General features: G+C 34.7%; 1 protein-coding gene across 2 annotated transcripts in view; it reads right to left on the reverse strand.

Annotated features, from left to right (window-relative positions):
- Window positions 1-15069, reverse strand: part of TSC22D2 (TSC22 domain family member 2) — a 45927-nt gene that overhangs the window by 20339 nt on the left and 10519 nt on the right. The window contains exon 2 of one of the 2 annotated variants that reach the window (XM_052639299.1): window positions 11551-11622. The exons of the other annotated variant lie outside the window; for it this stretch is intronic. Within the exon in view, the coding sequence (XP_052495259.1) occupies window positions 11551-11622 (72 nt within the window). The remainder of the gene's footprint in view (window positions 1-11550; window positions 11623-15069) is intronic. 2 annotated transcript variants of the gene reach the window in all.

The following is a 15069-nucleotide window of genomic DNA, read 5'->3' on the forward strand; positions in this document are numbered from 1 at the left end:
CTGCTGCTGCTAAATTGCTATAGGCATGGAAGAAAATACGGGGATAGGAAGATTAAATAATTGTAAAAATTACTTGAGAATATAATCTTAAATTTATTTAATTTTTTATAAAAAAGCTTTCAATTGGGCACCTGTTTTAATCATTGGAAGGTAATATTATCATTTTCTGCTTGAATTTTCTGTTTGATAAGAATGCTGATATATATTTTTAGTCGGCAGTAAACCATAGAAAGGCAACCCACACATTTATGGGGACATTTCTGCCTACATTAAACCCCGAAATAAAATGGCATAATGGGGTAAAGGGGAGGGGGAAAGAGGAAAGCCCTTATTGAGGAAGATCAGATGTGCAAATTTATAAAAAACTCAAAGACAGCATTGTAAAGGAAACTCTGCAGCCATCTCCAGAGATTCTGACTCAAATATAGGGGGCTGGAGTTATGCTGTTATAAACACACACGGTCATTTAAAAGTCTTCTATGTAATCTGAAGGTCTACTTGAATTTTTTCAATTTACAAATAATCTTTCCAAATGTAACCTGACAACACATTTGACTTCAACAAAATCAAAGATTTTATTTTCAAAGGACAGCCTTACAATGTAATCACCTGGTGAAGGCAAAAATCCTTATTTATTAGGATAAACAATAGTTGAAGGTTGCGGTCATTTCATCAACATTACTATCAAAATGCTTTTAGAATGTTTTCACGCAACTCTCATCTCCTATCAACCAAAATACTACCATAATTTAAAAAACAAAAGAAGTTACTTTAATGATTTACTTTTTTGAGGGACAAGTCCCATGAGAAGATACAATACACAGCCATAAGTAAATGCTTCTTGAACTATATAATCAGTAATGCTGGTAAGCTGCTTGTCTGTAAGACTTTGATGAACTGGTCATTTAAATGGCAGACTACTCGGTCTTTTAGTAAAGGACCTACCAACAAAAAGCACTGTCATGATAAATGCCCGGAAAAAAATCTCTGAAAGATAGAATTAAACCAGCCATATAAAGCAGATTTAATTATTTGTACTGTGACACTCATAAAAATGGTACTTTAAGGTTGCATGTATCATACAAATGTATGGGAAATTTAGGATGTAAGAGTTGTACACATTAAAAATATACAAAACTTCTGTGTCAATTTTTCCCCAAGCATGCATTCTCAAAATTAGTTCCTACCAAGAACAAGGCTCACAACTGAGGAGTTTCAATCACTAAATTCTAACATGTAGGAAATTCTTATTAAAAATTTGAAATAAAATTGAGTAAATAAAGTGCTTATACATTAAAAGAGTTAAGATTAATTTAGATATCCTTTAAAATTTAACTTAGAATTCTCCTAAAAATGAATGTTTATTTAGAAGTTATTCATAATCTTGAATCTCTGGCAAGATTGCTATAAAAAACAAATCTTGAATATTTCCTATAGTTATCATTTCATTCTTTAATTTTTGAGGAAAAAATTTCTGTTGAACTGAGAATGAGCTATTAAATGTTCTTTTAGCCCAGCAAGAACCAGGCTAAAGTTTACCATCATTTAGCTAACTTTATGGAAAACTTATATTAACAAAATAAAAGAGTGAGCATAGGGGCAAAGAGGTAGACCATTTGTAATTTCCAAGTCATTATCTGAAAACTTGTAAGTGAAATCAGACAAACCTATATATGAGTTCCTAAAGGAACTTGCTATTTGAACGCATGTCCTTAGCTTCTTTTGGTACACAATTTCACTTTCAAAGTATAAACAACAATTCTTTAAAAAGTTCACTACACTGTTCTGTGATTTCCTACACGTTATAAAAATCAATGCTTGCTTCTCTATAAAAGGTCAGAAATGCTTATTTTTTAATGCAGAAAGGGGGTATATGGACCAACCCCTCATGCCCCTGATAATTACATAAGGACTTTCCATATGTATAAGAGAAACCAGGCTAGAAATATCAAAGATAAACTTATGGAAAAAAAATCAGTACAAATGTACCTAGTAGAATAAGAATACTGGAAAGACAGTGTTTCAAGAAATTAACATAAAAAAATAATATAGCTTTGGAAAAAGAGCTTTAACAAGATAGTTATAGATAGATCGATCATGTTTACTCACAATGATTTATACTTCTCTTTCAAAAAAAAGTTTATACGGGATACCGAAAAAAAAAAAAAACCCCACCAAAAAATTGAAATTGGGGGTGGGAGAAGATAAAAACGGAAAAATGTATTACTCAAATATACGCAATAACATTCTGCAGGCTTTGTTAACAGAAAGCTGCATATTTGACTTTGAGCTTTGTTAAGAACAGTTAAAGTGAAAGTGAAGTCACTCAGTCATGTCCGACTCTTTGCAACCCTGTGGACTGTAACCTACCAGGCTCCTCCATCCATGGGATTCTCCAGGCAAGAATACTGGAGTGGGTTGCCATTTCCTTCTCCAGGCGATCTTCCCGACCCAGGGACTGAACCCAGATCTCCCGCCTTGCAGGCAAAATGCTTTAACCTCTGAGCCATCAGGGAAGCCCAAGAACAGTTAACATAAAGCAAACAGAACTGTTCTTAAAATTTTAAATATCATCATGTTATGTTTAAGAGTTAACAGCTAATGTTGTGAAACAAACTATGTTATGACCATTCCAGATATGTATTTAGCAACATTTTCTGGACTAAGTTAGTAATATCTAAGAAACAGTTGCTGTAAATACTGAAATTTTCTGAAGATTAATGGTTAATAGACACTGTGAACAGGAGTGGGATTAGTCAGACACAACAACTCTTTTTCCCTTCTTGTTCTCCTTCTAATGGTGCACAGGGCTAGAAGGAGAATACTTCTTTACCTTGATATTACCACCAAGTAGACATGTAGAAAGATGTTTTTGGCTTCCAGGATATAGGTTACACCACCACTATTTCCATGCCAAATATCACCATTAAATTAAAAACTGAAAAAAATACCATGCGGACCCTCCATATCTTTTCCTATTTATAACCAAAATCTTTACACTTTGACAATAACCAGGAAACAGCATAAAAATGCTATTTGAGGATATTTATCAATGAATACATATTCTAAATTATTACCGTCTATCTAAATTTGTCAAATGTGGAAAATATTTTAGAAGTCGTCAAGTGAAACCTAAACATAGAAGCTAATTTCTAGTAAGCAAATGCATATAAATGATCTATGGCAATCACAAAAATCTAACACATTTCCTGATCTGCATGATTTAGAATATTAGTCAATTACATGCACACACACAAAGAATGTCAGTTGGAATGGAATCAGTCATTTCTTTTGTCTAACTACCTACCAACCCAAATCTTGCTGAAAATAAAAATATTAAAGTAATTCCACTTAATATTTCTTTCTTCTCAATAGGTTGCCAAAACTATCTGCAGGTTTCAGTACAGACAAAAGGTATGAATTCATATTTTTAAACTGTTAGGAACTAGAATGGAAAAAAACCTCCAAACAGATGTTGTATGTTTGATCTGGTTCAACAATTTCAGGCTATATTTGAATTTCCTTGTCATCTGAACAAACTCAGAGTCTTTTCTTAAAAAGCTTTGCTACAGAGTTCTAGATTCTGCAGGGAAAAAAAAGAGATGGGTTTAGCAAATTACACACACATTGTTCTGTTCAAGGGTTTGATTTACTTAAAATCTATTCGGTGAAAAGTTAAACAATTAATATCAACAATAATAAAGAGACCTTACCAACTATTCCCATGTTTTAAAACTGCTTTTCAAGTTTCATCCTAAAAATAACTATCATAATCTTTCAGAGTAGGTAGGTTGTGGTGACTTATATGGAGAAAACTTACTAACTAAAGAGAAAGGCAGTAAGCACATGCACAAAGAAGCATATCATAATCGATGAGCAGTTAATAATTTCTCATCACCAATTCTGAAGTCCAGTCACGTGCTGAAAATAGTATCAGCATGTCAGGTGTCCCATTCCTGTTAGTCACAGAAAAGCTGACAGGAGAACAAATGCTTAGGATCCACTGAAACACGACTTCAGACAACGAGATACAGATCTATGGTTAAAAATCTAGCAGCAAACAATCCACCGTAAGCAACTATCACAATAAAACTAGGAGGATAAAACAGACTATAAAGGACAGCGATCACGTATTTCGTAAACCTAAGTGGTGAGTAAGAATGTCTTCATATTATTAAAATCCCAGCTTAATGTATAAAAACCATAGTACAGAAAAAACTGGTATATGAATATACCTCAATTTCTCTTGTAAGGGATACACCCTCATTAATATCTGCATGTTCTCCTTCCTTTGCTGCTCCTTACTAAACTTTAAGAAATATGACTCTTCTTAAAAACTTCTCCCATCCCAGTAGTTGTTTTAGCTGGATTCTAGTCAGCACACCCTTTCATCTCTCTCCTTTCCAACCCCTGTAACACAGACTGTAAAAAGGACATGCATCTGTAAAAAGGCAGATGCATTTTTCCCTGTTATTCAAGCAGAACACGGGCACTTCCTTTTTTAGTGACTATTTAAATGATCTTAAAGAAGACAGATACAATATTTATTTATATAAGACAGGAGAAAAAAGACAAATGTTTCATAATTAAATGTAATCTGTGATCTTTTTAGGCTCTTTGATCAGGTAAAAAATGGTCATGAAGGACATTACTGGGACAACCAAAAGAATGTGTACATGAACTGTATGGTACATATCAGGTAAGTCTAACAAATCTGAATTTGGTAGCTATACTATTTTTACACAGTAGGAAATATATGCTAAAGTATTTGGGGATTAATGAACATGATATCTGCAAGTTACTCTTAAATGGTTCCTAAATAGTATGTTAGGGTGATAAAGCAAGTGTGACTAAATGCTAACAAATGTCAAATCTGTTAAGATTACTGAAATGCTTTTGTACAGCTGACTCTTGAACAATATGGATTTGAACTGTGTGGGTTCACTTAACATGTGGATTTTTCCAATAGTCATACTACAGCACTACACAGTCTAAGGTTGGCTGAATCCATGTATACAAAACCACAGATATGGAGGAACTCTGTGGCTATGGAGAGCTGACTATTAAGTTACATAGGCATTTTCAGGCATAGAAGGTTGGTTACCCCCTTATCCCTGCATTAAGGGTCAATAGTATTATTCTTGTAATTTTCCTGTAAACTCGAAATTTTTTCAAAATAGAGATTCAAACATTTTCCCTTCTTTTTGGGTAAAAATTAATATTCTTAGAATCTTTTAGTCTCTAAGACCACTTATCTTCTTCAAAGTTTCCCTCATTCTCTAAATGTAGATAGTGTTGCCCAAGGCCTGTCCTCCTGGCCTGCCCCCTTTCCACTACTCTGCTCCTAGAAAACATGAGCCTTTCCTAAAGCCTGAATTCTAGAATAAAACAATAATATAAACTAAGAAACAAATAAATAAAAGATCCTTCAATCTCTTCTAGCCTTAACTTCTCCACCAATCTGCAGGTTTGCAGCTAGAGCTGCACCCTGAGTATTTCCACCTTGACCTTCCACTGGCTCTTCAGCTCAAAGCAAAATCTCATTACTATTTTCTTCTTCCCAAACCAATAATTTCACTAATACTAGTAATGATACCACTATTCCTTCAGTTAGGTCTGGCAAAGTCAAATTTGATTGTTTCCCTGTCATACCTAATCAGTAGCAGAATTCTTTAATTCTAACCTTCTGATATTCCTAAGTGCGAGCGCACCAAGTCACTTCAGCCTTGTCTCTTTGCAGCCCTATGGACTGTAGCCCACCAGGCTCCTCTGTCCATGGGATTCTCCAGGCAAGAATACTGGAGTGGATTGCCATTACCTTCTCCAGGGAATCTTCCCAACCCAGGGATCAAACCTATGTCTCTAATATATCTGGCATTGGCAGGCAGGCTCTTTATTGCTAGCGCCACCTAGGAAACCCCTTTGTTCATCTCTATTGCCTAATTCAGACCTTCATCACCTTCCTAATATCTTTTGATCTCTAACGAATCTACCATCTTTTCTCTGTCATCTTCAAATGTTTTACGCACCAATCAAATTTAACCATCCTTACCATATACTTCCACAGTGGTTCACAGTATTTCCTCTAACCGCAATGTGCCTTCTCAGTCCTTTAACTCTGCATGACCAAATTCTGGGGCTTCCCAGGTAACTCAATGGTAAAGGATTTCCCTTCAATGCAGGATCTACCCAGGGTTTGATCCCTAGGTCAGGAAGATCCCCTTGAGAAGGAAGTGGCAACTTGCCCCAGTATTCTTGCCTGGAGGAGCCTGGCAGGCTGTATAGTCCATAGCGTCACAAAGAGTCAGACACGACTGAAGGAAGCAACTGAGCATGCCTGCACAACTGAATTCTACCCAGTCACTGGTTTCCCAATTTGTGGCCACAACTTAATTGCCTCTGACATGGGAAATCTGTCCTAATAGGGAAAGAATTTTATTAACCTTCCATTAACCTTCCAAAGGTCTGTTAAGCCTCCATTCCTTAAATAAATACACAGCTCTTTGAGGTTTTCTAAAACTAATGGGCAACAAAGACAAAACAAAATGAAGCAGATCAACTTCAAAACTTTTCTTACCTCTTTTCTTCCTTTAGAACTAAGCGGCACAATAATACTCTGCACAGTAGGGATTTTAAAAGTAACTGGCTCTTAACCTCAAACATTCCTAACAGCCAGGAAGACCGCTTTATTATTTCTAGTGATGGCAGGGCTATTTCCCAGAGGACCCATTTTCTTTCAGAAAATAAGCTCAAGTCTTCCTACTGAAATTCCCACCTGGCTGTCCAGGTGGAATATAAATTAGATTTTCTAGTTAGCTTTGTATTTAGAGGAACCAGCCTACAGAAATGAAGTACAGTAGGTCTGTCACCATCTTTTCCTATTTATTCTAGTTATATAAATATTGCCTCACATTACATTAGCTTTTGTGGCAGGCCTGTCATCTGCTAAGCAGTAACTATAAAACGCAGCCAACTAGTGTATCTAGATACTTTTTACTCTACCTATTCAGCTACGTTTCAACCTTCCTGAGTTTACATACACGTTCTTTCACTTTCTGAATTTCTGCACATACTTTAGACGGTTAAATTCACAAATGCTATCATCCAATAATAGCTATGACTTCCTGCTTTAATGTCATTTGAACATTTTATAAGCATGTTCTTAGGTTTTCATCTAACTCTGAGATCCAGTCCTAAAAAAGGTTGACGTGCTAAGTCACTTTAGGTCATGTCCAACTCTTTGTGACTCCATGGACTACAGCCTGCCACGTTCCTCTATCCATGGGATACTCCAGGCAATACTGGAGTGGGTTGCCATTCCCTCCTCCACGATCTTCTCGACCCAAGGACTGAACTCTTACGTCTCTTACGTCTCCTGCATTGGCAGGTGGGTTCTTTACCACTAGTGCCACCTGGGAAAAAGATGACAGGCTATTAAAAACTTCCTCTAATTTTTAGTATCTCTGATTATCCTCTACTAGATACCCTTAATTGGAATTGGTCAAAATACAATCAGATAATAAATTATATGAGTACTTAAGGTACAAATTATTAAGAAATGTATCGGATATGGTTACACAACAGTTTGGGCTCATATCCTCAAAGTACTTACAGTGTAATTATCAAGAGAGCACACTAACCAGTTACAATCTCTAACAAGTAGCCCACCATGGTTAATTCTTTGAAACTTGATTTTTTTCCATTTGGGTTAATAAGTGGGTGTTAATGATGTAGCCAAGCTTCCTGGAGGAGGACAGAACAAATTGTCTCATGGTTTAGTTCTGATTTACTCCTAACTTCAAAAGTGTAATCTCATAACCATAGGAAATGTTGGACACCTTTTCTAACACAAAATTTTTTGTTGTTGTTTCCTTGCTAAGTTATATTAGACTCTTTTGCCAACCCAAGAACTGTAGCCCGCCAGGCTCTTCTGTCCATGGGATTTCCCAGGCAAGAATACTGGAGTGGTTGCCATTTCCTTCTCCAGGGAATCTTCCAACCCAGTGATCAAAGCTGTATCTCCTAATTTGGCAGGCAGATTCTTTACCACTGAGCCACTTGGGATACTCCTAACACAAAATACTTGATGTTACTTAATAAGAACATTTTTTTTTTTTAAATTTTAAAATCTTTAATTCTTACATGTGTTCCCAAACATGAACCCCCCCCCCCACCTCCCTTCCCATAACATCTCTGTGGGTCAACATTTTAATTCAACAATCTAGAAACCAGATATAAATAGAGAAAAGTAAATAATCACTATAAAGACTTAACTGAAATCATCAAGTAACCGAGTAAAAGACCCAAAGACTTATTCACTTTAAGCTAATAATTCATGTGTACTACTTTCCTTATTCATTTCTCTTTTAAATTTTGGTGCTGTCATAAGGAAGGACAAAAAGACTCAAACAGATGGTGTACCTAGCCACTGTTACTTTAACTGTTTAACTACATTTTAAGTATTTTCTTCATTAAGGCAGAAACATTTCTAAGTGTTTATCAATAAGGATAAATCCTTACAAGCTACCTGATTTTTTTCTTTAGTCTACCTGAGGTAAAATTTCTTCCCTTTAGTACTCCTTCATCTTCCTGACTCGATATTTACAACAGGGTAAAAGTTGTTTGCTATAAATTCTTACCCTTAGCTTATGCACACAAAGGACTCCCAATGAGAGCCTATCCCCTAGTGATTATCAGGGCAACTTTCTAAACTAATCCTGTGATGCAACAAAGCAATGCCAATAATTAAGTTTGGAAAGTTGGTTTTTTAAAGAAGAAAAATAGGAAGTCAAATTCTCAAGTTACTCTTCTGAAATGCCAACGGGCTAGGCTATCACTAAACACTGGCACAGGGCTTAAAAAGTGAAACCTGGAAGCTACATTATTCATTTTAATAAAACAGTCAATGCAATTAATTTGGGTTTCCTAAGAAAAAGTTGTATTATTTTAGCTACTAGAATCTACTGCTCTTTATTTGGTGATGGTTTCAGCTGACTGATTCCCTGAAGACTCTGCAAATGACAAATGGGAAAGACAGAAAATGATGGCACCTACAGGAAAAGGAAAAGGAAGGCTTGACAGGAGCTTTGACTTTAGTATAATAACTGAATAAAGCACTGGATATCAACAGAAAGAGGAACTATCTAAATATAGGCAGAGGCAGACTGACACAAAGTCTCTCAGCTTGCTAATTCTAATTTAAATAGTAGAGAAAACAAAAAGGCCATTAGATAGCTCTAAGTCAATGTGAGAAAGATATATCAGTACCTATATTTTGATTAAAGATAGTCTGCTAAAAGAATTCTAGGAAAAAAGATCCCAGTCTTCTGAGTAAGACAAACCCAAGGATCTTCAGATATCTAGGGCAGGTTTAATAAAAATTGGCACAGGGCTTAAAAGCTGCCCCTACCGAAAATGATATCCAAGATTTCATAAACGGGAGCCTCAAATACCATATATATCCACACTGATAGACAAATTTATACCTCTTAGTGAATAAATGATGTAAGGACTGTACAGCCCCTTAAATCCTTTAATGGATTCTATTTAATAATATCATCCTTAAAAAATACTGACTTGCCAAATTAGTAATACTTAAAAAAGCTTAAATTTATAATAGTCAAAAATGAACAAGGCAATAAGGTGAGATATTTTTCAAAGCTTAACACACATTAATCTTCAACCTCTGTCTGCAATGAAAAAGAATAAACAGTCCCACAATACTTTACCAGGTATTAAACTACTAAAAAGTTTATAGATATCTGCCAATTGAAGCTGTAGATGCTTAGAACTAACAAAGCCAGCTACTACTCCTCTTCTCAACTGAAAATTAAACTAGATGAAAAGCTAAAAGGAAACAACTAGTCAGTTTCCACTGGGTTGAGTTTATCATCTTAGTAACAACATGTCAATTTACAGTGAAGAATGGCTGATCTAGAATAAAAGTTCTGATTATATTTTGGCACTAATACACTATAGACAACTATCCAAGTATCCATTACACTTCTTTGGCTCTGGACAAAAGAGGCTCCAAGGAAAAGAGAAAATATTTTCAACCCATGAGAAACTATAGATATAGCAACTTGCCTCACTTCTGATACCTTAAATATTTCTAGGATCTAAAAAAGAAAACAGATGTATTCAGTGGTAACAGATGATGAGGAGGCAACTTGTATGGCTGCTTGATAATGAAAAGAAATCTTTTAATTAGATCCAAATTATAAAAAGTAAAGTTTAAACCTTCCTACATCATTTTGATGAAAATAATAGGTATTATTCATATTGCTATCATGGTAGCTCATGAAAGTTAGCTATTTCAAATAAATTATCATATATCTAAAAAACATTTTATAACATTTCTAAGAAGAGTGTGATTTTTCCTTTCTAAAGTACTCACCCTGGCTACATTGGTAAGCCATCTGAATGATTAAAACTTCATGCTGTTTCATGCCACAATTTACATTTATGTCTTGATATTGCTATAGCTGTACAATTTAAAAATTGAATCTATAAATACAGCACTATACATTATAAACTTCTTGTTCTATAAGCAACCATTTTAAAACATTTTCAGTTAAGTAAGGAACACATTATCAAAAAGATAGTTTGTTAGAAAATATCCTGAGTGATACAGTAAATCAAGCCTAAGAATTAAAAGACTGTACAGACCATGTCTTAGCATGACATGTACATGCACGCAGCAATACTTTATTCTAATGAGAGATGGAATTCAGTCCATGAGTGTTATCCAAACTATGCCAAAGGACACAAATGTGCTGCCAGGCAGAGTTAAAAGAATCTAACAAAGCTTTGTGTGAATTTTAAAAACATTGTTTGCACTCAACTTCTGTTAATTAGACACAGACTGATGGAGTGCTAATAAATATTCAGCAAAATAAGTGAACAGAGCATATACTATCTAAAATGTGTATTAAGCAGAAAGATAAACCAAAGTATCTTTTGCCATATGTGAAATCCAAGACTTCAGTCTATACTTTAAAAAGTTACAAAAAAAATTTATACAACATTTCTGTGAGAAAAACTATTTTAGGGGTTTATAAAACTGTAATCAGATATAGTGAATTCTAGTAAATAAGCTGAAGGTTAAACTTTCTTGCCAAGAATTAAACGATTGCTACTTTAATACCTTAGTCTTTTCCCTTCCCCAATTTCTTAGCACGAAGTAACATTCTGCTTTGAGTCACTGAGGCTTTTTAGAGAGAAATGATATAAAACAGCATAAAGTTAACTGTAGGTTTTTTTAAATAAGACGTATTTTTATATTAAACACACATGGGTAAGGGGCTATTTCATGTAATAAAATCCAATAGAGTAAGCCCTTCAAAAATTTAAAGTGCAAAGAAAGTATGTTCATATTCTATTTAAAATACATATTGTCCTTTTGGTTTATTTTGCTGCTTTATCTCATGCTAGATACCATATGATTTCCCCCCCAACATAATAAAGATCAGTTTTAACGATGAGAAACTGTGCAAAGCAATTCATGCATACACTGTTGCATGTATGCATTTCATATGCAAGTATTCATACCTATCCCAGAGGTTCTTTGATTCCTGAACCGTGTTCAAATGGAACGCTTGGTAGAAAGCAGTTGAAGGATTCCTGTGAGACCCAAGAATCAAATGGAAATGAAGTTGAGAAAGTACAGTAAAATCACTACTTTTCAAAAAAAGAAGGAATATTTTAAATTTCTAACACAGTGTAACCACTTTAATAAAAAAAAAAACCCCACATTAGCTTGATTAAAAACATTTCAAAAGAATTTAAAAGCTGGACAAAATCCAGCAGACCCCAACAACAATGCAGGAAAAGAATGGGGCAATACAGGTAAAATTAAATACTAACTAGCATCCAGTTGTGTGTGTGTGTGTTTATATGCCTATAAGCATGATCAACTCATAGCTTAATCAGCAACTATTTTTTATCAGATGCCTTTATAAATCCCTACACATGTCAACAGTTTAACAAAGCTGTTCTCAGGTATAGTGTTCACATAAAATAAATTAAACCTTCATAATATAAAAATTCTTCACAGGACCAACTTGATAGGATTTGATGGTGACCAAGTCCTTTTCTTGGTTGAACTCTGCACAACTTCCACCTTCAGAGTCCATTTATGTATGGTTTCCCTGGGTTAAGACAAAAAATGATGCTGCAACTAGAGGGGAGCTTTCTAATTTCTTGCATTTGTACAGTGTCCCCTTAAGGGGTAAGAGCTTATATGCCTTTATCACCATCCAGTTCTACTAATTCCCTGGAGAAATATTCCCTAGCGCTATCCTACAGAATCTTGACGGGACAAGCTCCCAGCATGCTTGTTTCACTTCACATCTCAGAAGTTGTTTCTCAGGTGACTGCCAGTTTCTCTGCCACCCCAGCATATTTCCAGTACCCCCAGCTCCCAACCTGCACACCTGCCATGCCACTTCCATAATTCCTGATGCATGCTGTAGCAGAGACACAGCAGCAAGCTAAGACTAAGCAAGCTAAGTGCTGATTACATACCAGACTCTGTTCGAAGTGCTTTACATTTATTAACTCAATACTACAACAGTCTTAAGAGTTAGGTGCTATTTTTATTCCCATTTCATGGACATGGGAACTGGATCAGAGAGAAGAACCTGATGAACGTCACAAAGCTAGTTAAGTGGCAATCTGGTCCCAGAATTTATACTCAAACTACTATGCTAAGCATACAGCAGAGTTAAATTTTAACCTTTCTAGGTCTGTCTCTTTATCAGTTAAATGGTGATATTACCAGTTAGCCTTGCAGGGTGGTTCAAGAACTGAGACTATATATAAAGTTCCTGGCATTCTGTCAATGCTCAGTAAGTGACAGCTATTATCTTTATCATCAAAATGAACTTCAGATACAACAGGGAAATTCTGAGATCCTAACTAGTGCCTTAGGAGAGTCTGAAGTACAATAAGAAAAACTATTCCTAAGTTCTACTGGAATAACAACCAAGTATCAACAAGTATCACTGATCACCAAATAAAACATTCAACAGTATTCCATGATTACAAAATTCAAGTTAAGATACATTATCTGCTGAATTAAAAAAAAAAAAAAAAGACCATTTTAAATTTTAACCAGAAGGCACCTTTCAGATGATCCCAAACTAAGAAAAGGCAGACAGACACTAGATGCTGAATTTAAAAAAAAAAAAAAAAGACCATTTTAAATTTTAACCAGAAGGCACCTTTCAGATGATCCCAAACTAAGAAAGGCAGACAGACACTAGATGCCAGCATGTCACCAGTTCAACTGTTTGATTAATTAGGAGTCTTCAGTATGTGTTCTTTTCGCTTTTCCTACTTTAACTCCTTTCTATTCTTTTTACTACTTCTGCACTTTTCTCCTGACTAAATCCAAGGCAATTGAAGGCACTGACTAAACTGACTAGTATCAAGAATTAAGAAGTTGCTATTGTTTAATAACTTGCACCCTCTCTAGATGTATTTACCGTGGCTCTTTTTTTTCCCACTGTACTTAGAAAATCTGTCTGCCAAATTAAATGAAAGCCAACTAAACCAACTGAAAACTCAATTTGGCTTTCTTTAGCAGTCTCACCCAAGATCATATGGGAACAAATTTGCTATTCACACAGGTCTGTTTGGAGACCTTGGGTTTAAAATAAACAAAGTGACACAAAGAGGAAGGTAGTAAATACAAGAAAATAACAAAGAGTAAACTTAAAAGTTACCATGTAAGTCTGGAACTAAAAATTCATTAAAGAACATTTACAATATATTTTTAAGGGTGATATACTTTAAAAGACCATTAGATCCCAATTTTGGAAAAATATAAACATATATATTTAATTTAAATTAAATCCAAATGCAAATAAATTAGTTTTAAATGAAGTCACAAGACTTTAGTTATGAAATTCCAGCATTTTAGCACAGATACTAATAATGAAATGTTTCTCATAAGTCAAAGGCAGAAGTGTAAAAGAATATATCTGCAGTTAGATGTGTATCCTGGGGACAAGAAAGAAAAAAAATCTGTGAAATACAATACTATAAATGTACTTAGTCTTTAGAACATGTCAACAAAAACATTAAGGTTGCAAGAGCTGGCAGTTAACAATTCCTTTTCACATATATATTCGAAATAAATAAGCCATATGGATTTATATAATCTATGCAGTATAAAAATTTTTAAATAGTTGAGATTCCAGGGATAAACATTTAGATAGTCTTAAAAATATTAAATTTTTGGTTTCTGGAAGACTTATGCTGGGATGTTATCCATACACGGAGAGCTTTTTAGCAAACAGCAACAATTAATCTCAAAACACTGATTAGCAGGCACAGATTAAAGGAGTCAAGTCTATGAAACCTAGTTGATGGCGAATTTCAAAAGGGCCATTTGTAATACTGAAGGGTCAGATCAAAGACTTTTGTTTTGGAATGGCGTAAAATTGAGGAAATCAAGAGTCCAAGGAAAACACTGTTAATGGGGAGCATTTCAAGTTTATAGTCTATGATATTTGAAGGCATCAAGAAGCAACTGATATTAAAAATTTGTTAGAAATACTAAATTTTTTGGAGATTTGGACACAAATGCTCTTCTGCTCAAGAAATAAAATTTGAAACCACTTTTCTAACATATTTGATGTTAATGTAAACTAAATACAAAGTATTTATATATAAGATACTAATTTAAAGATAAAGCTAAAGAAGCACTTCTTCAAAGACTGAGGTGTGGCTTACTCTCAATTTATTTCAGCCTGCTACAGGAAAACATTGTTTTCCTATTTGTAAAAAATTTTAAAACCAACAGACAATAAACATTCTCTCTGAGTTTATATACTGAGTAGTCTGTCATGATAATTATCAAGTACATGAATGTAATACCTGAGAAAGCAAGTTAAATGTGACATATGTCTACCTGCTAAACTAAGATACTATCTCTGTAGGGTTGCCAACTATAATGGCAAGAAAAAACATATGTACCTCAACTTTAGAAATCTCTAAATAGAAACCAGGGAAACACAGTAAGCAAAGGAACAAGCGCCATCTCTCCAACATTATAATCTACAA

Source organism: Budorcas taxicolor, chromosome 1, assembly GCF_023091745.1.
Source record: "Budorcas taxicolor isolate Tak-1 chromosome 1, Takin1.1, whole genome shotgun sequence".
Lineage (NCBI taxonomy): Eukaryota > Metazoa > Chordata > Mammalia > Artiodactyla > Bovidae > Budorcas > Budorcas taxicolor.